Source organism: Myotis daubentonii, chromosome 10 (genome assembly GCF_963259705.1).
Source record: "Myotis daubentonii chromosome 10, mMyoDau2.1, whole genome shotgun sequence".
Lineage (NCBI taxonomy): Eukaryota > Metazoa > Chordata > Mammalia > Chiroptera > Vespertilionidae > Myotis > Myotis daubentonii.
Genome location: NC_081849.1, coordinates 29,925,617 through 29,953,575, shown reverse-complemented (window position 1 = coordinate 29,953,575; position 27,959 = coordinate 29,925,617). Strand labels below are relative to the sequence as shown.

General features: G+C 39.9%; 1 protein-coding gene across 2 annotated transcripts in view; it reads left to right on the top strand.

Moving 5' to 3' along the window:
• The window catches only part of DGKI (diacylglycerol kinase iota), a 396,707-nt gene that overhangs the window by 309,747 nt on the left and 59,001 nt on the right, over nt 1-27,959 (top strand). For both annotated transcript variants that reach the window (XM_059711894.1, XM_059711895.1), the window contains 6 exons: nt 6,149-6,228; nt 8,386-8,430; nt 21,485-21,554; nt 23,744-23,784; nt 24,642-24,769; nt 27,274-27,396. In XM_059711894.1, the coding sequence (XP_059567877.1) occupies nt 6,149-6,228; nt 8,386-8,430; nt 21,485-21,554; nt 23,744-23,784; nt 24,642-24,769; nt 27,274-27,396 (487 nt within the window). The remainder of the gene's footprint in view (nt 1-6,148; nt 6,229-8,385; nt 8,431-21,484; nt 21,555-23,743; nt 23,785-24,641; nt 24,770-27,273; nt 27,397-27,959) is intronic.

Sequence of the window (27,959 nt, the reverse complement as noted above, 5' to 3'; positions counted from 1 at the left end):
CCTAAAGGTGTCACATTGCTTCATGTGTATACAGTATAACCCTTGTAACAAGACTGAAGTTTGTGTATCTTTAACTATAAAATGGGTTACACTATCACCCTGAGGAGGTGATAGTAAAGGTCTGTTCTGCCCCCGCTGGCTTTTCTAGAGGGGCAGGGCTCTTCACTAATACAAGACCACATCCTGTTCTCCTCTCACTGCCAATTCTCTGAGCCAGCAGGCTTGGCCTCAGATCACCTGTGCCAGGACCGGCTCCTTGCTCAGGCCACGGGAAATAGGTCTGCACCTGGGAAGTCACAACATTTGTATTTTTACTTACCTCAGAGTCCCTTCTATTGTGAACTCATTGGCCTCAATGCAATTCAGGCACATCCTGATGGTTGTCCCAGAGTAGAACCTGCTGCAGAGATCTCTGGGAAGGGCTTTCATCTCTGAGTTGGTCCACGAGGGTCTTTTGTTTTTCTTTAGTCAAATAATTCACTTGAGGAAATTGTTTGTCTTTTGCATCATACCTCCAACTCTTTGTAAAACATTATTCAGGTTTTCTTAAAAACTCTAGCCCGACCTATGTGGCTCAGTGGTTGAAGTGTCAACCCATGGACCAAGAGGTAGCTGGTTGAATTCCCAGTCAAGACATATGCCCAGGTTACAGACTCAATCCCCAGTAGGGGGCGTGCAGGAGGCAGCCATTGATGATTCTCATCGATGCTTCTATCCCTTTCATTTCCTCTCTCTCTAAAAATCAATAAAATCATGTTAAAAAAAAAACTCTAAGAAATTTCAATTTAATAGCTTTTTAAAACTTTGGTTTTTAAAGTTTTGGGCAATTCAAACCCATATGTAGGATACCTGAGCTTGGTCTCTTCCCTGACTCTGCTTATCATTTGTGGGGAAATCTATAGTTTAGAAACCATACTTTATTTTAGTGCATGTACTTTGGAAGTTTTTTACAGATAAGAGTATACGTGTGGAGTGGTTGCTAGAAGATTTTGGATTTGTTGAAGATGAATGATGTTAATTTATGCACTGTTTGGCATAAATTTGCATAATGAGTCCAAGTAGTCCTAACTTCAAGTATAAAAGGCCAAATTAATTTGTATGACCTGTTGGCATTTTATTCCACACATAAAATCCAGAGCACGGACATATAAAATATATAATGGATTTTTTAACCAATTAACTTAATCACAGTCTGAATTATGCGGCATTTATATAAGCTGAAATAGGGAAAGGGGGTTAATTGAGGTCGGGTCAAGCCTGAGAGGGGTGCCAGATCAAGGCTCATGCTTTGGCTGGGAAGATGTAATTGGTAGGATAATTTTCTCAGGGCTGAGGATCGCCAGTTAATTGCACAATGTCTTTCATATTTCTGTACCTAAATTTATCAAAGCTTTATCATTGTCTTAGTCTGCTAGGGTTACTACCATAACAAAATATCATAGCGTGCGTGGTTTAAACCATTTATTTTCTCACAGTTCTGGAGGCTGGACTGTCCATGACAAGGTGCTGGCTGATTTGGTTTCCGGTGATTGCTCTCTTCTTGCCTATAGATGGCAGCCTTCATGCTATGTCCTCAAATGGTAGCGGGAGGGGAGAGAGAGAGAGAGTGCCCACAAGGGAAGACTCTATGGCATCTCTTCTTATCAGGTCCCATCCCTCATGACTTCCTCTAACCCTAGTTATCTCCCAAAGGCTGCATCTGCAAGTGCCATCACTTTGAACGTTAAGGCTTCAGCGTATCAGTTTTGGGGGCACACACAATTCCGCCTGTGACAATTATGTTAGCTCAAATGTCAGACATGTTAAAACTCAAGTGCTCCTTAGAGGATTAACACTTTAATCAATTATTAGTCATTTATACTCAAGAATCAAGAATCATCAGAGAGCATGGTTTGATAGGAGGGACAGAGAAGTGAATAAGAAAGCTAGGATAAGAAAGGTAGGGTGTAGAGTAAGGGAAAGAAATTTGTCCTCCACCAGCCAAGGAATACAGTTACTAGAAATTAGGAAGCACATTTGATCCAACTGGGTAGGGAAAAGGAAGATCCAAAGAGAAAAGGAAGGTGGTAATTTCCTACAACTTTTGCTTTCTCTTAACCATGTAAAGCCCCCAATGGAAACGTCAGATTACAGTATTTTTACATTACAATTATGTTTCCCATTGCAGAAAAGTAGAAGTTAGTTTTAAGTAAGCAGGAATATAACTTATAGAACTATTACCAGCTAACCTTTATGGTATTATGACAAATTAAAAGATTGATGATTGGATGAATCCATTTTCTAGCTAAAGATGCTCGAAAGAGAGTCAAGGGAGTGAAGAAGTAATCTATGTTTTGGTTATTCATCTTTACTTATAGTGTTGCATTTAATAGTCACAAAGTCCTAGAAGATACCTACTGACCATAGTCTTCAATCCACGGATCAGAGGAATTGAGTAACTTCCATGACCAAATAGCTACCGTGGGTAATTCCTAAGACCAAATCAGTGCTGGGAGTTGAATCCCAGAGAGAATGGCTATAAATCCTTTCTACCACACACTGGATAAATTGAACAATTGTCAGTAATCATGCAATGACATTGTGGTAGAGGAGGCCTTTTTTTTAAATGACAGTAAATAGCTAATAATGAAAAGCATGGTTTCTCTTAATGAGCTTTTTGAGGAACAGGCAAAGTTGCTGATTTTATACTCATAGTAGAAGTGAATGACACATCTTTGAAAACTTTCCCTGGCTATGCCTTGTTGATTCCATATCTGCAATATCCATTGTCTAATTGTAATTTAAAATATCTGCTACCAAGTACATTAAATGCATGAGCAGACTAACCCAAGGGTTGATAATAGAAGGAAATCAGGGGTGTTGACAGGATTCCAGTGTTCCTATAGAATGTCTCCTAATTTAAGTAAATAGTTAAATATTGATTAAATTTTATTCCTTTACATTTACACATTTGAAATTAAAAGAAGTTATCCTTCAGCAAGATTTTAACATGGGCTCTCATGTTAATTTTTACTGTATTCTGCTGCCACACACTTTGACTTATATTTTAGGCCAAGATTGTAGCTTTTCCTCATCATTCCTTATGGACTAGTTATTATAAATCCTTATTCTTCTCTTACCTCAGTGGATCACCTTGTTTGGATCTATTTAGTAGTCTAGCTGAAGATGATTATTTTAATCAGTTCTTTAAAGTATCTCCTTATGGTACTTCCCTTCCATTCTGTCAAAAATGCATGATTATCCGACTGAAGACTTTTTCTGTTTATATTTAAAAAGAGGGAAAAAGTATTTTCCAGATTATTATATCTCAAACATATGACAGTCGCAGGGTTCCTGCCCCTCTGCTTACTGCCCCTCTTGCTTAGTATTGAGAAGATTGGACAAAGGCAAGCTCCAACCCAATGCATACTCTCTCCTCCTTCTCCAAACCCTTGCTTCTTTGCCTGTCCTGGAAAGTTTTCTCGGCCCTTAAAGATACACTTCCCTTTCACACTTGAACAGGTCCTAAGCCTGTCTTCCTTCCTCTTTTTACCATCTTTTTTTGAACATCTACCAGACATTGGAGCAGTAAAGGTAAACGAGCCTTATTTCTGGTGGGAGAGCCCATTCTCATTCACAGGCTTACACATCACTGTAAAGATGACGGCTGCTTTCAAGCTTTATGCAGCAAGACTTTGGGAAGATTCAGGAATGGGAGGATATTGGATATTAAGCTACTAAGTGCCTTAAACACCCTATTTAGGCGGAGACAAATGTCATACGATGGCTTTATTGGACAGAACTTCCTACTTCAGAAATAACCATAAGGTTCTCTCTAGTGGAAACCAATCTGGGAGGTAACATTGAGAAATAGACGCTTTTCTTTTTCCCTCGATCACCCTTGCTCGTCTAACTGAAAAACCTAATGTGGCTTCATATCTTCAAAAAGCCTAAAATCTGACCTTTAGGCAAGAATTAGTCCCTCTCTTCTACAGTTTTCAAATGACTAAGTTCACATATTTACTTTAGCTTATGTTAGATTATCGTTATTTTTTATTTATATGTATGCCTTCTCTACTACTCTGCGAGTTCCTCAAGATTTTTCCATGCACTTTAATTGTATTTTATTATCTATATTATTAAATTGTAAAGCATTTTCAAATCCATTTATTGGTGATTAGGCTTTAAAAATAAATTCAATGAGTGAAAGGTTTTAAAAAATCTTCAGTGAGTCCTACTGTCATATCATCCGCTTGCTGGTCTTTAGCTGGTTAATTCAAGAGTTTGAGATTTTCTTATTAAATCATGGATTTAATAGTGTAATTGTACTTTTAAAATCAGAAATAAGCACATGCATTTTTTGAAGTTTTGCGAAGAAGATAATTTTTCAGTATTTCAGGAATCTTATGGCTATTTCTGAAGTAGGAAGTTCTGTCCAATAAAGCCATGGCATGACATTTGTCTCCGCCTAAATAGGGTGTTTAAGGCACTTAGTAGCTTCACTTTATTGTTTCCTGCAGGTTTGCTGCTACCACATTTAAACCGACCATCTTTAAGATCAGTTGGATTTTTTTAAATCCTCACCTGAGGAGTGAGGCTATTTTTCTATTGATTTTTAGAAATAGTGGAAGAGAGGAAGGGAGGGGGAGAGAGAGAGAGAAAGAAAGAGAGAGATTGTTGTGCCCAGATTTCAAGGTTCCCAGGACCCCCAGGGAGCCCATCAGTCCAATGCAAAAGCAAAGAGCCCTTCATTTCGAGCTAGTTCGGCTCCCCGACCACACTCACCGATGCAACGGTAGCCCAGTGGCCGAGAGAGAGAGGCCTGATGGGATTGTGGGTTTTATAGTAAGGGCAGGGGAGGGGACTGTGGGCCCCGCCGATTGGCCAGGCGCGAGTTGGGTCTTGTTACACAGGATGTGGTCATATTGATGGCGTGCACTTCCCTTGATTATCATTGGTTAGTCCAGAGAAATCCCGGGCGTGGCCAGCAGAGTCCTGGGCCTCCAGGAAGAAGCCCCCCGCCAAGCACATGGCTCTGCCCAAAAATGGAGGACCCAGGGCAAGATGGAGGGCGCAGTCCTCGCCCCCGCAAGGGCGAGCTGAGCCCGGGCTCCAGGGGCCAGTCCGGTTGCCGGCGGTCCAGCAGATCGACCAGTCCCAGCCCAGACAGGAAGTCCACATCCTCCGTCTCGTCCCTGGGGCGCTGGTGATCACCTCCTCCTCCATCTCCTCGGGCAAGGGCACACGCCCCTCCCCGCCGCCGCCGCTACCGCTGCCGCATGGGTCCAGTCCGGGGGCCCGGTCCGGGCACCGTGGGCTGGGGAGTCGGTGCCCGAGGCCACCAGCAGTGTGGTCAGGCTGTGCCTCATGGGGCCCGGCAGCCGGCCCACGTAGGCGCCGCGATGACTCGCCCTTTCAAGATCAATGTGAGAGAAACACATTGATTATTGCCTCCTACACATACACTGGCTGGGGGCGGAGATCAAACCTGCAACCCAGGTATGTACCCTTGATCAGAATCAAACCTGAGACCCTCCGGTGTGCAGGCTGACACTCTAACCACTGAGCACACTGTCCAGGGCAAGATCAGTTGGATTTTTAAGCTGTTAACCTTCTAGAAGCTTTTTCTTTTCTCTCTCTTTTTTCTTTTTTTCTTCAACATTATGAATGCTTTTGGCCACCAGGTAGTAATGGTGCCTTGAGTAGGTGAGTCTCTCAGGCTGCAAACTATTGCAAACAGACAGAAATATTAAACCCCATACTGGACACAAAGAAGTAAGTGTCCAGGATCATGATTTTGTTTTCATTCCTCTCTGGTACTTTGGCTATTGCAAAGGGAGGCGTATGTTATCCGCTGGCTGTGAGCAGCTTCCTGGTCCTGCCAATCCACTGTTTCCATGGCATTGCCCTTCATATCAGAGCCAATGAGAAGGGGAATGAAGGCTGGCCAGGTGTCAGGGGACAAGGTGGAATTCAAGAAAAGAGTGTGACAACTGCAGAAATGGAGAGATTGGGGTCAGAAAGGAGGTATAGGGAGAAGTTTGGATTGAACTATCCAAAAGAAAAATTATATTTTTGAGATTTTTTTAAACACTCAGAAACGCATGCATGCCAATCTAGAAAAATCAAATATTTTATTCTAGACTTTTCTCTTTTCTTCCCCCCTTAGCCATTCCTCTGGGTATTCTAGTTGTGCGTGGAGACTGTGACTTGGAGACTTGCCGTATGTACATAGATCGCCTGCAGGAGGTGAGTTTCTACAGTCAGGTATACATTTTGCTCAGTGTTTCATTTGTGTAAACAATTCCCAGCCATCTTTATTTGTTTCTGAAATGATGCACTTGGGCAGGAAATGGAAATGTGGCGGCCTTGTCTTTTAATGGCACACCACAGGTTTTCCTGCTCAGGTGGTGAAATGGCAAAGGATCAGTTGGGTTAACGATAGCATGGTGTTGTTCTCTTGTGACCCCCACCGTAGCTTGGAACCGTAGCCAGGCTACATCCCTGTAATTTTGAGCTCTGCAGAACTTCAAAGGGCACTAATAAATAATGAAAGAAAACAGAGGTTTGGGCCTATTTAATGTTTTGTATCTAGCACAGACTTTTGTCAGAGACAGTTAGATTTTTTTTTTTTAATGTAAATTGTACAGGAAAGAAAAACTTTCTGTATTTCATAGAAACTTGTGTCAGAACACAAAAGAATAATCTATTTTTTTCTTAATCTGGTCTTACCATAGAGAAAGAGGAGAAAGAGAGAGGAAGAGATATCATGTGTGACCTTCCCATGAACTTAAACTGCACCAGCAAAGCCAGGAGACGCAGCCCCCTCATTGGTTACTTTTATAAAGCTTTGAGGGGAGTAGTCACTTCCTTTATTTTACAAATGGTAAAGAGCATAAATAGCTACTTCTTTATCATTGTTTTTTTTTATTAAAGATGCACATTAGAATCACTTGTTTTGGATGTGGTCTAGACATTTATATTTTTAAAGCTACCGGGTGATTCTAAAAGGTACCCCCAAATTAGCAACTCTCTTTCAGACAACACATATGCACACATATATGTCACAAATAAAGAAGATATACAGTGTTTAAAATTCTATCGAGTTGTAGCCACTTAGCTTTAATCATTGGATTTTATTTCTCTTGAAATAAATTCAGGTAGGAGGCATAAAGTAATGTGAAAAATTATTAATTTTTCTCTTCAGCATTGTTAAGGATAGAGAAATTGTGAGTGAAAAATATTTTGGGATAAATGCTAAATTTTGAATACTGATAAGGGTGAGAGAAGAAAAGTCAACAGATTTTATACTTGTTACTTCCTTGGCTATTTTTTTTATCAAGGATAATTTTAACATGTTAAAATTTGTGAACTTTTTAGCATGTGACTCAGGTCCAAATCAATATTTCAGGGACACTGCATCTCATTTTTCAAAATAATGTTTGTATTTTATTGTGGAACCACATTCAATAAATCTGCAATCGAAAGTTAATCATAAATGCTACCAAATGTTTTTTTCCTTAACACTCGAGTAACAAGATTTCACAGTAGCTAAAATACATAACTGTTGAAGATCAACTTATTGCCATGTTCATTACACCAATATTCCACAAGAAGTGGGATTCAAAAAAAGTGGGGGGGAGAGTGAACTCATAGAGGCAACATTTTAAAACTACCTTGGGCACAGAGAGAAAGTTGATGAATCCTAGTGGGAAGCAGGTATGAGAACAAAGTTACCCAGGATTGCTGACATTTGTGAATAGAAGCAAAACACTCATTAACAAAGAAGCCTGCGGGACATGACGATGGCGACAACTTAGTTATAAAACTTTATAAAGGGAGCCAGGCTCTCAGAACCTGCCCGTAAAACCTCATTAATTTCAACCCCGTTAATTTGCTCTCCATGTTAATGAGGAGGAGCTCCGGCGATTTTCTCTTTGCGGTCTGTGAAAACCCGTGTTTGCCGAGCAACTTATCAGTATAAACACAATTACCAGGACAGTATGTATTTGGTCTAAGATAAATAAATTCTTTCTGAGTGCTTCAAGGGGGACTTTTAGAAGCTTTCTTCACAAGCCAAAAGATCAGGTGCAAATTAAACATGACCCCGCGTATTAGAACAAAGTTGCTGTCTTTTACTTTTGGTCTTCTTGTTCCTTGGAATTGTAATATATCAGTCACCTGTAAACACTGTTTAAAAGTTTCTATAGCCGAATGGCCTTTCTTCTCTCAGCCCAGCTTGGTGTGCTTTTATTATTTTTGGCATTGTCTTCTTTGTTTAACCTTGAGGAGTTTGGGTGGGTTAGATACTTTCCAGATGACTTTAATAATATTAAATTGGGAGTTCAGGGGGTAGAGTTGTAGCAGCAGCTTATTCAAACTATATTTTTTCCATTTTCTCACTAGGACCTGCAATCAGTTTCTTCTGGCTCCCACAGAGTTCATTACCAGGTAACACATACTTGACTCCCCCTGCTTCTTGCCTTTTGGCCCAAAGAAGTTGAACGTCTCATTCGGATTAGAGTCCACATCTTCCCTAGAGAGAGGGTTTACGCTGAGAACCCGTGAAGTTGGCATTGTGATTCCTTTGCCTTTTTTTGGTTTTGGACATTCTTAGTCTAGCTCAAATTGGGGCTGTGGTTTTTCTCCCAGGTCATTTAGAAAAGACTATATAATGAAGGGGTTTCTCAGTGCCAAATGCTAGAAAACTCAGCTCTAACTTGACAGGGCAGGAGTCTATTGATTCATATCAGCGAAGAGTTCAGATCAAGGGTGGATTTCATGTGGCATTTGGCCATGTTTCATGTGTCCTTTTTCCGCTGGTCGTTTGGCTCTGTTCTTCTTTTCTGTGGACTTCACCTCTAGACTAGATGCTTCCCTGGTCCAAGAGGATAGATGTTAGCAACCAGGACTGTACGATTCTCCTTTACTCCCAGGCAAGTGAATTCTCTGCCTCCCTCAACCATCAGGCAAACATTCTAAAATGCAATCTGATTAGCCCATTCTGGCCTTTTGGACAGGGTCCAGTGAACCCGGCCTCTCCCTAACGACCTGCGTCCAGTCCAAGCAGAACACTCAGATGTTCTTCGCCTAAACAGTCTCTGTGTGCTCAGTTTCCTCCAGCCCTTTCCCACCTCTACTGTGCTGCACAGGCCTGTCCAGCCATCCTCTTCCCGTTAGATTTCTCAGGCAGGACTCAGATCCCAGTGCACAGTGTCACCCTGAACTGAGAAGGCCCATGAACTTGCCGCTGGGAGTCAGAGCATGCCAGTGACTCCCTCCAAATAACTCCTCTCCTAGGCCCTTCTACATCCACGTGGAGGAGGGGTTTAAAGATGTCTAAACTTGTAAATCCGGGATTAGCACCTCCCTGGAGGTTTTGGTGTCTATTTTGCTATACCTAAAACTTTCAGTTTAGCATCCTTTTGCATAAACAACAAAACAACATTTCCTAAAATCCTATACCTGTAGCCTCTAGGAAGCTTCTTTCCCTTGCAAATGGACACCCTGTACCCTCAGCAAGGCAGCCCAATTTACCCTGAGACTGGCTGACACAGGCAATAGTGTGGTGAAGGCCTGGGGGGTGGGGTACGGGCACGAAGGGGTCAATAGGGAAAAAGGGAGACATGTAATACTTTCAATGATAAAGATAAATAAATACAAAAGTTTGTTTTTTTTTTTAAAGAAAAGTCATGGAAACTGATGAGCAGCAGGAAAGCTGGAATTAAGAAGAAGGTGGTGTTATGATAGGAAAAGAGTGAAACGTATTTCAAAGAAGAAGGAAGTAATGAAATGTGTCAAATGCTTTTGAGAGGCTGAGATGATGCAGATTGATTTGTCTGTTTTTCTGAGGATGCATATACAATACATGGAATAGAGGTGCTATTAGTTTTATGTAGAAAGTGACAAAACCCACCAGCAGGCAATGTAATACTAAATCTTTCATTTCCTAATGCAGAAGCCCATCATATCAGAATCTCTGTCTCAGTGGGAGTTAGAGGGTGATGTAGGAGAAACCAGTCAGAAATGTGGACCACAAAAAGCCTTACATGCTTTTAAACAAACTTTCTTGTATGAGGTGGCACTAAATATGTGTGGAGAACTAACTGTGATAGAACAAATAAATGCCAGCAGGTCTAAAAACTTGAGAAATTCCTCTCAGCTCACTAATTTGCAGGTGGGATTTTAGCTGGCTATTTTCTAAGGCGAGAGAGAACTCAAGAAAAAACCAGCATTCAGAAAGGAGTATAAGAGCCCACGGCACCTTGTCAGTGGCGGTTTCTAGTCATTTGAGCATCGTGGTTTCTTCCTTTCCCAAATTCATAGTGAATTGCCAACAAAGCACTACGGCTCAGAAGTGACACCTTGTATTAACCTAACAAGGCATAATGGGTTGTGCAAGAGTGTGTTGGATATTTATAGCTTGCTCAAAATTCCAGCTGACACCGTCTCTAAGGTCAAAACACAAAGGCCCCTCCATCCGAGTGGCATCTCATGTGACCTGTAACCGAGAACTTAGACAAGCACAGTGCATTGTGTTCACAGGTGCTCCTGACGTTGGCAGATAATCTAGAATTTATAAAGAAATTGGACTCTGCCTCCCTGTTTGATATAGATGCTTTTTGAGCTAATTTTTTCTCTGCTCCCTCTTGGTCTTTGTTATATCCCTTGTTAACCCTAAGTCCTAAAGTTGGTAAGAAGTGAAGCTAATTCAACCGTTCCAGTGATTCTCAGCTAGGGGAGATTTTTCCCCTCATGCAGGCAGTTTGGCAAGTTGGACATTTTGTGTGTCACTATTAGGGTAGGAGGTGCTACTGAATTCTGTTGAGTAGAAGCCAGAGATGCTGCTAAACATCTTACAGTGCATGGGGCAGTCCCCTACAAAAAGGAGTATCCAGCCCTAAATGTCAATAGTGAGGAACATAAAAAATCTGGAGTCATTCTGATGAGCCTCAGGACATGACTAGGTCCCACAGGCAGATGTAAGTCCTAGTTGAGGAAAGGCAGGTAAAGAGAAAGAGGAGCAGGAAGAGAAAACAGTGAAGGAAATAGACCAGTGATGGCAAACCTTTTGAGCTCGGCGTGTCAGCATTTTGAAAAACCCTAACTTAACTCTGGTGCCTTGTCACACATATAGAAATTTTTTGATATTTGCAACCATAGTAAAACAAAGACTTATATTTTTGGTATTTATTTTATATATTTAAATGCCATTTAACAAAGAAAAATCAACCCAAAAAAATGAGTTCGCGTGTCACTTCTGACATGCGTGTCATAGGTTCGCCATCACTGAAATAGAGGCATCTGGATATGGGAAGGCAGAATAAGCAGAGAACCAGGAGCAATGGAACCAGCCACAATTTGGTTTTGGTTTTTTTTGTAGACACTCAGTTTCTCCATTTTCCCAGCATAAGACTCATGAAATACTAATGTGGTTGGCACACAAAAGTGTGCTTTCCAGAATGTTATGAGCTAATAATTTGATATTTTAATGAATATCATAGGATTTTGTAGTAGGTTCAAAAAGGGATCTGTCTAGTTTTTATTTTTTTCTTTAAGAATGAATTTACTTAAAACTAACACTAGAATGGTTGGAATATGTAAAAGTAGATATAATATTTTTGAAAAGAATTTGTATCCTTTGGAGATGTCTCTTTTTTCCATAAGGAAAAAATCTTGGTCAGTTGGTCAGATCTGAGTCCACATCCAGTTGCTCGTCCTCTGACCTCCTTTTTATGTTTTCCTGCACACCTACCCGAGCTTCCTCTGTGGGATAGGTTTGTGTTGTATTTCAGCAGAACTCTGTCTAGTCCTAGGCAAACAGTATTGGCCCACAAATATTTCATTTATCTATCTTGTCCTTATTCATCATTTTCTGTTCTTTAAAATCTCTTGCTCCTTAATTTGTATTCCGGATTTTAGAAGAGTCTTTCAATGGATGGGTTGAAATAAGTTTAAGGGAGTCATTTTGGGAATTAGTTAATCTTGAAGGATAGGAGTAAAGGGTTTTGTAGAATGTTCCTCTGGGCTAGATCAAAGCTGTCAGAAATGGATTGTAGAAGGAATTAAAATAAGACTTCCCTGAGGCCAGGTCTGTTTGCTTTTGCTGGTACAATGAAGGCTATACTGCTGCTAATACACACACACACACACACACACACACATACACGCACACATACACACGCACACACATGCACACACACACACATGAGTTGTCAATGGAGGACTTTCTCACACACAAAAAGGGCTCTTGAAAATATTAGAATCACTCTCATTCCCATCTCCTACTACACCATAACTATTTATTCGTCTTTCAACACTGGTTTTGGAAATGGGCATCCCATTTCTGTATTCTGCTGCAAGAGTTGTGGGTGATAAAGAGTTTTGAAAGACCATAATAATTGTAAGTATATTAATGAGCATTTCAGTACATAAACACGTAGTTCTAACCATCCCTGATGGATACATTCACCAAGGATAAAGAGACATTGCTATATAACTTGGTGATGAAACTAGAGGGGACAATGACTAAATAGATGGGTTGAGCACAGGAGATGTCAAGGCAGGCAGAAGGAAAATTTGGATAGGCAAACAGGAGAGAAATTTGAAAGTAAAGTAATTATTAACTGGAAATTATTAAACAAAAGCAGGGATTTCCAATGCAAAGGGACTGCTGATTTGCTTCTGCTTATTTCTTTCCTACATTTTATGAAAGAAAATGAATTTCATTCACAGTGAAGGTATAGTTAAATGCTGGGTGAATATTGCTTAATTGGATAATCTACTAGAGTGTGTAGAGGGACTGCTGTGCCTTCATTAAATTATGCGTGTATCCGCTATGAGTAATTGAATCTAAATTAAGGGCAAGTTTGGCATATGCATGCCAAATAGTGGTTTAGATAATTTCCTTACCAATTACATATAATTCATGCCAGTTGATTTAAATATATATGTAAAACAAATAGGTTTGCTTTGTGCATATGACTCTATTTTTAACATGAGAAAGTATTTTCTGTTAGCATTTTCAAAACAGAAAATTCACTTATCAAGATTTTTGAAATGGGCAGTACTTCTTAATATTATTTGTTTATAGAGCATGAAGTTTTGGAGGATTAATACATTTAAGGTAGGAAGGAGCATGGTATGTCCAAGGTTACCTCATTCTGCCTACATTATAAGGCAATGACAGTTACATTCATCTAAATCGCACCATTTATGTGAAGAAAAATAACAAACCAAAAAATGAGCAAGTCAACTACCTTATCTCTCTGATGAATCATTGATTTGATTATGCAATGTGAGAGGACTGAAGAAACTGGAAGCCCTAAATTAGCCCCCAAAGCTATTGATGTGATAGGGGCACAGCTCAGGTAATGATGTGAATACCTCCTGAAATGTAGCTACGTTCACACAATCACACTTCTTAAGTGTCTGCAGGCAGGTGCATATTTTTAAGCTTGTTTATTTTCTTATGGTTCTATCAGAAATTATGTCTGTACATTCACAAAGCAAACATCCTTCCAACCATTCTTGTTTAGTGACATAGACTTTGCCATATTCACTCAAGCTGGTCCATGAAATCAAGGTCTGCCCTGGGACCAAAGTTTGACCTCTTGTAAGGGGCTGTTTTGCTTCTTCTTGCGCCCCCTTTCCTGTTCAAGGCTGATTCATACTACAGTGCTCGCTACTCTTCTGTTGCCCCTGAATTGTAGAGTGTGTGGCCCTCTGTGAAGACACAATGATGGGAGGTGTATCATCCACAGTGTGTTAGCAATTAGAGTTATTTAAAACAAATTCAATTATTTACAGCAAATTCAGGATTACCTCTTTACTACCATCATTCTCACTCACCTGTATTCTAATTCTCCTTCTTGAGTAGGAAAGGAAGGCGTGTAGATAGACAAGATGTAGGAATCATGTGAATCCTGAGTATATAAGAACCTAGTCACCTATATGGCCATCATTAGTGAAGAATGTTAGAAAGAAGTTCATGGACCGCCTTTAAGTTACTGTGATTCCTTTTTTTAGAAAGTATGTTTTTATTGATTTCAGAGAGGAAGGGAAAGGAAGAGAGAGAAACATTAATGATGAGAGAGAATCATTGGTCGGCTACCTCCTGCATGCCCCCAACTGGGGATCAAGCCCCCAACCCTGGCATGTGCCCTTGCCTGGAATCGAACCTGGGACCCTTCAGTCCGCAGTGTGACGCTCTATCCACTGAGCCAAACCAGCTAGGGCATGTGATTCCTTCTTGACAATCAGCTTCTCTTAATTACTGCTCCATTTTAATCCATCCAAATATGCAGTTGTCTTTAAAATGAAGATCCTTAAGGCATTTTTCTTGACTTTCATTAACTATTTATGTCATGAAATCTGCCAGGTTTTATAATCCTGGATTATCTTAGTTTTCTGATTGTATACAATTCTAGATTTCTGCTTGTTTTCAACTCCCCACCTAAAGTAGACATTAGTATAGCACCTTTCTGCTATGCATCCTTTTGTACCTTTTTCCAAATCTATACAAAGCTACACACATAGACATATGTGATGTTTTGTTTGTTTTTTAAAAATGAAAATGTACTTATATTCTTTGTACACTAGCTGTACACATTATACCACTACTTATTTTTAACAATAATATACCATGGACATTATATCTTGCTAATAAATAATACTCTAACCCAATTTTTAAAAACTCTGTTCTAGTTTATGGTATATATTTAACCCTATCTCTCTGGATAGAAATTTAGGTTATATAAAGTTTTGGTTGCCATACATTGATTTTGTAAACAGTATTGCAACAAGCATCACTGTACAGATTTGAAAATAAAATTATAGCATAAATTATAACCATATCACATGCTAAACAGCCTACTAATATTGGCCCATATTGGTATGAAACTTAGAATTGCAGTCACATAACATGTACAGCAAAGTTATCTAAATTCTGTAATCAGAATTTCCTTTCCATGAATGTTATTTCAGTTCCTGGTGTCTGGATTGTGGTTCTCTCCTGTTCTCATTGATTATCACATTTCTATGGGATTCTTAAGCAGACTGGTTCATAGGAGTGGAAAGTGCACAGGCAGCAGTGACTGAAACTTTAAGGAAGGAAAACTTCTGAGTTACCAGGCAGTGAACTGCGATAAGAAATATGGAGGATTAGTTTGACAGTTAACGAAAGCTGAAACTATGAAAAAATCCTGGAATATTGGAGTCGAAGGAAGGTCTTCATAGCCATTAAGATCTTCCTAGCTTTTGCTTTCTTCATGTTTTTGCTTGAGCTGAGTCAAAAAAACTTCATTTAACCATATTCAGTCATCCTCCCCCACCAATTCCTCTAGAAGCCATAAAACCTGGATTATAAGATCACAGGCTCTGTAGTGAAAAGAGGCCTGCATTTGATTTGCAACTCCACCACCTAAAAAATGGATACTGTTGAGAGTTTACTTAAAATCTCAAAGCTCCAGTTTTTCATTTGGGTATTGCTTTTAGGTGCTATAAATGAGGTTCAGGGAGAATAGTAGAGTTGATGGTAGGATAGTTGTATAGGGGCTAGATTATGCACCTTCTTAATGACACAATGAATATGGATTTAGAATAAGCATAAGAATATGGATTAAAATCAACTCACTAAATTAGACTGTAGCCTAATATTTCTAAATGAACTCTAGCAGTGGCCAACTAACTCTACAACCAAGTGAGATGATTTTGTGAATTCTAGTAATTTTTCTTATACATATTCTGCTGGGGGACATTCCCCAAATATGAGAGTATTCAGTAGATCAAATAACAGAAAAGGACTGATAAGTCTAAATTTTATTTAATATAGAACCATCAAGGAATACAGAGGAACAATATTTATGGAAAAATTCTCTGAATAACAAAAGGGAGTATACTGTCAGTATACTGCAGATTTGAAAAAAGGAAAGAATGAGTACCAGTCCCTAAAATGTTATTCACTGGTAATTGACAGCTTGTTGAAATTACCTTTTAATGCCAGACAATGAGAATGAGTCAGGGCAGAAGCTGTAGGTGGAGGTCTTAAAGTAGAAGGAGCGATAATGGAAAAGCAAGAATCAGCAGCCTCTGCTCTACTTGACATCATGACAGCTGGCCTCTGTGTCAGTGGAGTGTATGATTTAAGATTGGACCGCTTGGCACATCTTCGCTAACATCAGTGTCAGGGCTATTTGAAAACTTCTGCCCCCACCATAGGTTGTGAGCCCCAAACTTCAGACTTGAAAGGAAAGGACTTTCTTAAATGTGAGTTGAGCCTTCCATAAGCTTCCCAATGAAGTCTTCTGCTATTTTCATTACCAGACTCCAGTTCTTTGGGCAGCTGACTCAAAAACCCTTTCCTCAAAATCGGTGACTTCTGACAATAGTTAGGAAATAAATTAAAATCACAATGGCCATTCCTTTGGAAACGAAGTTGCAATCTGATAAATTAGACATACAGCAACTCCAAAAGTTGGAGCAAGAAAGGAACTCGGAGGATGCAGATGGCCCACATTGCATTAGACACCCTCTGAAGAGTTGACCAATGCTTTGTTCTCATTGATGACCTTATCAATCACATGCCTTGCACTATATTAGCTTTAATAATTACATATTGGAGAAATTGGTCATAGTTATGTTATAGGAATAAAATAATGGATAGTTGTGTGACAACTGACAACCCAAATCGGCAAATGAAAAATGGGGAATACTATTGAATGGAGCAAGGTCAGTAAAATAAACTGTTCTGAAAATTATTGCTGTTGGTGATGCAGGATATTCAGCCTTGAAGACAATACCCTGTATTTAAGACAATCGTGTAGTTGTTAATACTGTGAAAGAGGCATTGAATTTCTGATTAAGATAAGTCATACAAACACCAAATCAATAATGGCATTATTTCAGCCTTTGTTTGATATTACTCTTTTCTGTGTCCACTTACATGAATCTGTCCTGTTTCTTTTCTTTGAAACCCAAAAACTGATAACAAATGCATTTATAGATAAAGCAGTGTAGTGTTGATATAACACCATCTGAAAGATCTGCTCTGAAATGTGGCTGATGAGCTCCTCTTGTGTTTAAAGGTCAAAATTGCTTTAGGTAAAATAACTAAAATACCAGCTGCCCTAGTATCTGCATGTTGACATATATTAGCCAATAGGTTAAGAATTTATTTTTTTTAATTGAATTTATTGGGGTGATATCTATCTATATGAACAGGGAATATGCTAATTAGCTGAGCGTCATGACCGCTTAGGAGGAGGTGTGCGCAGATGGGCGGGAGGGGACTGCGTGCCACCCCCACCCCAGCAGCCACAGGGAGGCTGGGGCTGGGGGCGGGCCGGAGTGGAGACACAACACACAGGAGCGCCGGCCCCCACCCCAGCCAACACAACTCGGTGGCCCGTGCTTCGCGGGTCAGGAGTGGGTCCTGGCCCCCCGCGGGGTGTCTCCTGCACAATTTCAATCGTGCGCTGGGCCTCTCGTTGGTTAATAAAATTATGTAGGTTTCAGGTGTATAATTCTACAATACATCATCTGTATATGGTATTGTGTGTTACCACCCCAGGTCAAGTCTCCTTCCATCACCATTTATCCCCCCTTCTACCCTCCTCTACCTCCCCCCACTCCCTTTCTCTCTGGTGATCACCATACTGTTGTCTGTGTCTATGATTTTTTTCTTCTTTGCTTAATCGCTTCACTTATTTCACACAACCTCCCTCCCCTCTGACAACTGTGAGTCTGTTCTTTGTACCTATGAGTCTGTTTCTATTTTGTTTGTTATTTTGTTCATTAGATTCCACATATAAGTGAAATTATATGGTATTTGTCCTTCTTTGACTGGCTTATTCACTTAGCATAATACTCTCCAGGTAATGAGTTAAGCATTTCACATGCCATTTCATTTACTCCTCAAAAGAAATCTTTTCAGTAGATACTATGGTAGCCATTTTACAAATGAAGCATCCAAGGCACAGAATGGGTAAGAAACTTGCCTAAAATCTTAGTTAGTAGGTGATGGAGCCAGGGATGTCATGTGCTCACAGTTAGTGCTCTTGGCCATCAGAGTTCCATGCCTCTGGGCTTGCTACTTAACTGAGGCTAGATCATCTACAGTCTATGACATTGTTTTTTTCTTCCCATTTATCCATCGGTCTTTCCTATGATAATTAAATACTACTTCAAGGACAAGAACATTTTTGTCATCTCAATTCTTAGTCTTCTGATTTCATCCTACAAAATTTTAAGTTTTCCAAAGTAGAACTTTCTTACTAAAAGTAACTTTTTACTCAGTTTTTCAACTCAGATGAAATACAACAATCTCAGCACCCACCAGATTTCCCTTCTCTTCTCCCTCAGATCTCTTAGATGAAGTCCCAGCGTCTGGGTGTGCTTAGTGGCCAGACTTTTTTGTGTCTTAGAGTGTGTTGGTATATTGTGTGAGTATGTTTTCTATTTTGTCAGTCTGCTACATCAAAGCATCATTTTAACACTGATTTCAGGAAAATCTCCAAATTTAGGGTCCTAAGGCAGGTGAGATCCTTCCATCTGCATATATGTGTGTGGCTACACTAGTTCTAATGGAAGTTTTTGTTGAGAAAAAAAAAATCTTGTTGAAGTTTCACTGTTTTTCTGTATCTTTTTATAACACTTAAAATTTTAAAATCACTAATTTAATTGCATTGCATTATGAATATTCCCTATTTTGGGTGGATAGTACATTTTTCCTTTGGAATTCAAATGACTTTCAACATAGGACCTCATTATGTAAGTAATTATCTCGTTAAGAGTTTTTTGTTTGTTTGTTTTTAAGAAGGTTGAAAAAAGGCAGGAGAGAATGCAAACCTAGTTCAGGGAAGCCATTTCAGAGAAGCTAGGGCTGTACTTGAGCTTCTATAGCCATTTCCTAAGATTGCAATTTAATCTTCAGGTGATGCGGAAAGTGTCCAAATATTTTTCAATAATTTTTTTCCGTAAAAATCCTGTGCCTTAAATTGATGAAGTATTGTTTAACTTCAATTATTAAGGTAATCCAACTCTCCATATAAATAGGCTTTCCTCTTGTCTGTTTTTGTTTTTTTAAATAAACATCAGAAGAACTTACAGTGCCTTACTTGAAGAGCTGAAACACATTTGGGAATGTGTTTCCCAAATCCTTCTATTTAGGAATTAGCCTGAATCTAACACACTACCAAGAGAATAGCTACAAAGCTCAGAAGGCCTCCATTATTTGATGCTTTAATCACCAGTAATTTTGTAATAATTCCTATTCTTGTGTGTCTGAATATTGCTAAGGCTTTTTACTGATTAAAATCTTATTTTATTGAATTGTCTCTGACCTAAATGTTTGATTATTTAAATTAATAGCTTTTTAACCTTTGGAGGGCTTAATAATCTATAGAAAATAGTGGTTCCTCTACCCAGTAAAATGAGCATACACATAGACACCCCGAATTTAGCATAAAGTCATGAGGGAGTTCAAGGATTGTTGGACCTATTTAAGGGTCTATTGGAACCTATTTGAAGTGATTTGAAGAGCTCTGTGGCAACCAGTGTATTTTCACAGAGCAAGCTTATGAAATTCTCTTTAAACCAAATTCCTTTAAGGAAATTGATTGATATCAAATGCTTCATGGATTAAGGTGAGACTAAATAAATGACAAGAAAATAAGCAAAATAAACAAAGAAAAGTCAGGCACTTGCATAAAATTCTCCAGACACAGATGCTCTCACATAAAGAGGTATATAATGATATCAGTATTACTTTATCAGCCTGTGGGTAAGCAAGTTATGTGGCTGAAACAATATATCAATCTGCATTTTATTACATTAGACTAAATAATGTCCAACATTTTCTAATTTGAATATTCTAGCAGAATATTTCTAAGTTGAATATTCTTTAGAAATGATAAATCCAGTATTTCTGTATTCTTTCAGAGTGGATTTTAACCTAGGGAAATTAGGATATTTTTTCATGGTGGTCTTGGTAGCACATTCCCCATCAAAATTCAGATACTATCCTTGGGGTTCAAGGTCTTTTATTGCTAGAGAAAACAGCCATATTTGTTTAAGATGTTTATTCACTTTCATAGTTGCCTCTAAATATTTCAAGTACCTTATAAATTTCTTGGTTTATAATCATATTTCTCACCAAACCGAGACACGTTGGTAACATTAAGAACCTTAAGTTTCTGAAAAACAAGATAGCTCATTTGTCAAAATATAATTTTCAAAATGTTGAACATATTCTCATATAAATAGTTATTGAGCACATGTCAAAATTTTATTTAGCTTGATCAACAGGGTGACAAAGCCAGTCCAAAAAAGAGGAATATGTATTTATCTCTGTATCCATAGCCATATCAATTCTACTCATATAAATATAAATTTTGGTACCAGTCCTCAGTGACACCAAATTTCTTCTGTCAATTATTTAATATGAATCCATTCATATTAAACACTCCATATACCCCAGCTTTTTAACAATGAAATGTATCCCTTTTGTTCTGGTAACTTTAGGTCTATTGTCCTAAGCCTTCAGCATACAGACTCACCTTGTAAAAGACTGGTGGGTTCTACCTCCAGAGATTCTCTTCGTAGGGAAAATTTATATCTATGTGGAGAACACAGATATAAATGACAGCCAGTTTCTCAGCATCACAAAGGAAAGAAATTCCTGAAAGGAAGTAAATGTCCCACGTTCTATCATTTTTGAATGCTGAATGGAATAATTGAAAACCTCTTAGAAATTTTATGTGGGAATTGTTTTAAAAAGTTCTATGTGAAATGATTTATTTCAAAGCAGAGACCTTGCTTCTAATATATATATATACACTAGAGGCCTTCCTTCCCCCGGCTGCTGGCACCAGCTTTCCTCTGGCACCCAGGACCGAGGCTTCCATTCAGCCACTAGCAGGCACCCAGGACCCAGGCTTCCCTCGCAGCCCCGGCTTTGTCCGGAAGGTTGTCTGGAAGGTCATCCAGAAGGATGTCTGATCTAATTAGCATATTATGCTTTTAATATATACTAGTGGCCTGGTGCACGAAATTTGTGGGGGGGGGGCGTGCCTCAGCCTGGCCTGCACCCTTTCCAATCTGGGGCCCCGCAGGGATAGGGCCTAAACTGGGAGTTGGACATCCCTCTCGCAATCCATGACCACTGGCTCCTAACCGCTCACCTGCCTGCCTGCTCGCCCCCAACTGCCCTCCCCCTGCCAGCCTGATCACCCCCCAACTGCTCTCCCCTCCTGGCCTGATTGCCCCTAACCTCCTCTGCCTCGGCACCACCACCATGACTTTGTCCGGAAGGATGTCCGGAAGGTCTCCCAGTCTAATTAGCATATTACCCTTTATTAGTATAGATGATTTGGTCTTGCACTAGCACTTTGTTTAGGAAAGGTTGCTCGCTCTGCTCTTAGACATAGGTGATGTGGCAGAATGTAGAGTGAGGGAAGCTCCTCAGGTCGTTCAAATGGAGCCATAGGATGTGTGTGTCTCTTTCCAGGACCAAGAAACCTCCTTCCCCAGGGCACTCTCAGCTCAGAGACTCTCCCCACGGTGGTGCTTTCTAGACGGTGAGTGTTCCTGTATTTCATGGAGGGGTGGGGGTTGGGGAAGTTGCAGGGCAAGGCATCCATTGATGGATTGGACTCCAGTTTTCCAAAAGGTTAGTCAGAAACCTTCATGTGGTTCCTCAATGATGTGGACTTGCTGATGTTGTAACACCTCTCTGAAGTCATTTTCCTCAAAACAAGCTGGTTAACTCTGGCTGAACTTCTCAGCATCAGATTGCTCAAGCTGGCATTTCCCTTCATCGCTGTCACCCCCCCGCTCTCACCCCCGCTTCCTGAAAAGAGTTGAGTGCCTCTCTTACATTGAGGCCAGTAGATAGGTTCAGTAACCATGGGATAGGTACCAGCATGTATGTCTCTTGCATATTTTGGAGCTTTTATATCATTTTCACCAAATCATCACTTCAGTGTGATGCATAAGATTTTATCAAAGCGTAGAAAATTTCAGTTGTGTTCATACCTGCCCTGCTGAGCATGACATTGAGTGCATAATAGGTCAGTTATTTCTGATTGGTCAATGAGTCCATTTTCCATTGCAAGCATCTCTCAATCCCTCGATGCTTCTCAATTCTATTTTTCTATTCAGTTACCTATATTGAAGTCCATTCCTGCTTATATGCTTCCCAGTGTATCTACCACCCAGTGTCTCTCTAGTTTACGTGGTTTTCATCACAGACCCCTCTTTGTTTATCTGTGACTGCGTCTGAGAGGATATAACTGTGGATAGGAGTATGACAGGATGTGAGATGTCTGATCAGTATCAGGAAGATGAGCACTTGTATCTATCTGAAATCTAAGCCATTATAAATCATGACCTAGCTTTCTATTGATGGCTTATCAACTGCCTCTGAAGGTAAATCACACTGCTCTTCCTCCAGCTCTTCTATTCCTGATGATGAGAAACACAATCATTTTTCCCCTGAATCCACAGAGGAACAGCTTATATTTAATAGAATTATGGAAATGTATATGAATTGTTCTACAGATAGTCTGTTCTATATACAGTCTTTCCTAAAATTACAATCAATGTTTAAATAAACATTGTTTCTAATAAAACTATTTATAGAGTGAAACTAATATGGGGATTAAGACCGTTATCCACAATTGGTTAAACAGAACAGAGTAGAGAAAGTACTTCTCAGGCGGATTCTCCCCTCCTGTTGCTTTTAGAGGGCAGGGGCCGTGACAGTTTTGTTTATTAGCTCATTTGGAGGAAAGCTTCTCCTTAAGTGTCTATGGTTTTCAAATGATTGTTTGCATTTTGAGTTTTCCCCTCTAGTACTATGCAGAAAATCTATTTATAATATTTGGACTCTGGTAGATAGATTTAAGGAAGGAGAAACATAATTCTTAAATGTTAAGAATAATCAGAATAATTTTTGAAAACCCAACTTTGTAAGACTTTTTTCCTCAAGCCACAGCTGCAGCCCAGTCCCTTTTAAAAATGCTTAAATTATATGTATATAATTTAATTTATATATGTAATATTATATGTATATAATATAATTTATATATATGTATTAGTATTAGTATTATTGTTATTGCTGCTTTGATCTTCTTCAGACATGGCTTAGGGACTCAGTTTTAAGGTGAAATGATACCTTTAATGATGGATGTGGTTTTTGGCTCTGCTTCTTCAAGATCTTTTTCAAAATAAGAACCACTTTCTTGGGAAGTCTGGCTACTGAGAGTTTTATGGGTTTTTTCCTAGGCTTTATTTACTTAATAAACACACATGGAGTCCCAGCTCTGTTTAAGGGCCTAATATCTGACATAAAGAATAAATGACAGACCTTTAAAGAGGCAGATACCTTAGTCCCATCGTTATCTGTGAAGATAGTTCCTATAAGAAGTGTAAACAAAATGTTAGTGTGCATAGAAATGGAAGCAATGAATTCTGTCCATGGTTAGGGACGACGGGACTAAGGGAGGGCTCACAGAGGAGGTAACATCTCACTTGCTCCTTAAAAGGCAAGTAAGATTTTGACAGGCAGGTGTAATGGGGAAGGCAGGGCCTTCTAACAGCAGAGGCGAGGAAGTCCTGCGTTTTTCCTAATAGACTTAGGGACCGGTCACTAGTCCCTAAACTGGAATGGAAGGTTTCTGATTGATGTGGTAGAACAGAAGATTAGAAATTTAGGGCCAGATCACAGGACACTCTGAATACCATATCCTTTTTTCTTTTTTTCTAGCAACTTCTGCTGATCGCTTTTATCGAATAGACAGATCTCAGGTATGTTTTCTTGAGCCTGCTTGTGAAAGTGAAAAATTCCCTAGTAAATATGCTTTATTGGTATCTAATCTGATAAATTTTTCTAACAAAAACGCGGAAACACACATTTTGGAATTATAATCTTCGCCCTAAGCCCTGAGCTGTCTTGTGTTTTGTGATTGGTGGACTGGAGATGATATGGCTTGACCTTTTAAATGAGTACAGAAAATAGCTAGACTTGTATCATTGCCAGCCTGCACTTCAGATCCTTACCTACATTGCTACTTATAAATACTGCTTCCTAGTCAAAACAGGTGCCTTTGAAAAGTTGACACCTCAAATTTAAGACCTCAGGTATACTGGTATATCTAGGCTACTTAGTTTCAACTCCTCACCAATCAGAGTTCCGTAATAAGAAAATAAAATGTTTATGCCTAATGACAACATGTTCCCACTGTCCAAATCCTCCTGCAAAAAGAAAGGACAGTGTGGAATCCGGTCATAACACCTAGTTAACGATGCCATTTAGCCTTGACCAGATCCTGGGGGGAGGAAGTCCACTCATGCTGGACCAAGTTCATTGCGGATGTCACTTCTTTGGTAGTATTTGGGCATCTCTGGTTATACCTAACAAGATCCTGGTCAACTAGGAACCAAACCAAGGGGGATTCACCTCTCTCCCTCCCCAGCCTCTTGCTATGATGTTGCTTCAGGGAGGGATGTCCACTGGTCAGGCCTCTGAACATTGACTGTGATCATTTGATTAGTCACAGAATTTCATTATTCCTCAAGTCCAAGAAGCTTTCTTCTGGTTACCCTTCAGATGATGGATTTGAGCATCCTGTCAGTCCTCTGACAGACTTCTTTTTCTTCCTTAGGAACATTTGCACTTTGTGATGGAGATTTCTCAAGATGAGGTTTTTATTCTGGACCCAGACATGGCCTTGTCACAGCAGGCAGGGACACCGCCAGGAATGCCTGACCTGGTGGTGGAGCAAGCCTCAGGGTGAGTAGGCGGCTCCGTTGACATTGTGATGGTGAGACTGGCCACAGGGTGCCAACAGTGTCTTGTTTGGCTTTAGCATTGACATTTCTAATGAGGGCAAACTATTTTAATATACAGTAGTCCCCTTCTTATCCATGGGTGATATGATTCAAGAACCCTGCTCCCCCCAGTGGGTGCCTGAAACTGTGTTTAGTATCAAACCTTATATACTAGTCTTTTTTCTATACATACATACCTATGATAAAGTTTGATTTATAAATTGGTCATAATAAGAGATTAGCAATAATACCTAGTAATAAAATAGAACAATTGTAATGATATATTGTGATAAACTTTATGTGAATAGTCTCCTATCCTCCCGCCCCTCCACCAGTAACTGACAGAGTGGGACGGCATGAGATTTCATCAGACTACTCAGAATGGCATGACATTTAAAACCTAAGAATTATTTGTCTCTGGTAACTAAAATCACAGCAAGTGAGACCACAGATGACTTGGGGCTACTCTACTGGTTTTCTGGTTGTGTTTCATCAGTGTTGTACAGCTGGATTCACTATAAGTCTGACTTATGAACAGTTGTGTGGAAGGACACTTTCCCACCCAGGTTTGCCTGAGCCTTCTTTACCCGCCACATCCACACTTCCTACCAAACTAGAAAGCACTGGCACTTGCATTTGTGCATCGATAGCTGTAAGGCCTGTGTTAGCCAAATAAACATTGACACAGGTGATTTGACAATTATTTTTCTCCTCTTCCACGTCCTCCTTCTTCTTTGCTATATCCAGGCATCCTGAGGCATTGAGATTGTATAACAATAACTGTCACATGCCAAGCACTTATGATGAGCCACGCACTGTGTTAAATGCCTTTCTTATACCCCTGCCACCACTTCATAGTGACTTAATCATCTTAAGTCACCTGTACTTGTTTCCTCACCTGTAAAATGAAAATAATAACACCTACTCATAGAATTGTTCTAAGATTAAAGTAATTGATGCATGTGGAACATTTAGAATAGTTTCTGCACTTGATAGATACTCATTAAACATTATTTTATTCAAATCATTGTCATCATTTCACAACGACCCTGTAATTTGCTACTATTATGTCCTAAGTCCATAAATAAGAAAATTAATGACTAGAGGGTTCTGTAACTTTCCAAGTATTGCACAGAAAATAAATGGAAAAATTGAGATGTAGTCACAGGTTTTCTGATGTCAGAACCCATGAATTTAACCATGACATTGAACCACCAAAATGATATTGATATTTCTAGGTTATTTCAACAATTTGAAAATATTTATTTAGAGGTTTTTTATGTGCCATATACTAGAGTAAGCACTTGGGAACAAGGATGCCAAAATTAAAATAGACATCTTTGCCCTTTGTGAAGTCTAGTGAACTTGAGTGGTTTACTGGTTAAAATAAGGATTTCCTTAGAAAGCGCGCGCGCACACACACACACACACACACACACGCGCGCGCGCGCGCACTCAAGTAGCATATACAAAGTGTACACACATACCTATACAGTACAAGCGGAGATACTCATTTGAGTTACCCTTATGCCTATTTACCCCTCTTCACTTGCTGCTATTTCTAAGTATCTCCAACTCTGCCAGGGCCAGCTCATGCCCGTGATGTGGACCGAGTGTGTAGGCATCAAGAGGATGGAACAGATATATAGCTGTGCTTAGGAATCCAGAGTTAGTGATACCAAAGCTATCCCAGTGTGAAGGTAAAGCCAACAGGCACAAAGGGTGATAACCCTGGATGTTCCAGAAGGTGATGGAGAGGGCCTTCTTTGTGGTCCATGGACTATAAACCAAGCCTATTAGTTGTGGGGAAAACAAGTGAAGTGCTGAGTCCTACCCCAGGTGCAGTAGGTACTAGAGTCTAGCTGTCCTCCCACCTTACCTGAACTGGGCGTACGGATGACTCACATCCCTTTGACCTAATCCATCCTTGAGCTCATAAGAGCGAATCCATTCTGCCAGGCGCACCTTAGTCTTGGACCTGTTGGTCATTCTCTCCATGTCAAATCATGGCCAAAAGAAATGGCTTGTCTTGGTTAGAACTCTATTATCTCTAGCTCGTAAATAACACAGCCTGAACATCCGCAAGTACTTGAATCAGTCCCTTTCTTTTTCTCATGAGAGGCCCCCACTAGACATAAACCAGGAACAGTGGAGCAGGGGAAGAGGATGGGCTTTGTTATTTTCTTATCCGTACTTCAGTATCAGGCTTCTTTACTTCTTTTATGTTAGATTTTAAATGATTTATCTTGAAATTCAGTTTTCTCACCTATAAGGAGGTCAGAATCATACAAATGGTTCATGATGGTTGAGAAAATTAAATGAAACAATAAACGTGAAGTACCTAGTAAATGCCCAATAAAGATGGATTTCCCTTTTCACATTTAGAGACAAGAATCACCTTGAGAAAGTGTAGGTAAGTCTTGTGGCTGACTTTGCTTACCTGTCTGGTGCCCTTCTCCCTCCCAGGATGTCAGACTGGTGGAATCCTTCGCTACGGAGACGCATGCTGAGTGACAGCGGTCTGGGAATGATAACTCCGCGTTTCGAGGACTCCGATATGAAAGATCTCAGCCACTCCCATGCGCTACAGTAAGAGTGTTCTCTCTCCGTTCTTTACCTGTGTGCCACTGTGACTCCTGGGAGAGGATTGGGTGGGATCTTCACCAATGGGAAGTCTTCTCTTTTCAGGGGTGTTCATTCTGTCTCACGACTGTGTCACCCTGTGTTTTGACATTTTATTCACTTAAAAAAAATAACATTGTGCTTAAAACATGGTAGATATGCAACAAACCTGGATGCCCTTTGCCTGGTATCTCACACTCAGTTTTGTATGTTGAGAGTTAGAAACATCGATCAGCTGCCTCCTGCACACCCCCTACTGGGGATGTGGCCGCAACCAAGGTACATGCCCTTGACCGGAATCGAACCTGGGACCCTTGAGTCCGCAGGCTGACGCTCTGTCCACTGAGCCAAACTGGTTAGGGCTGTTTCAGGCTTCTCAGGATATAGTCCTAGAAGTGAAATCACTGGGTCAAATGGAAGTTCCATGTTTAATTTTTTATCCCCAAACTCCCCAGGGAGCTTCACTTTTCATTCCTCTTTCCCATGAGCCACACTGAGTCTTTCAAGTGGATCTATAAATACTTTCAACC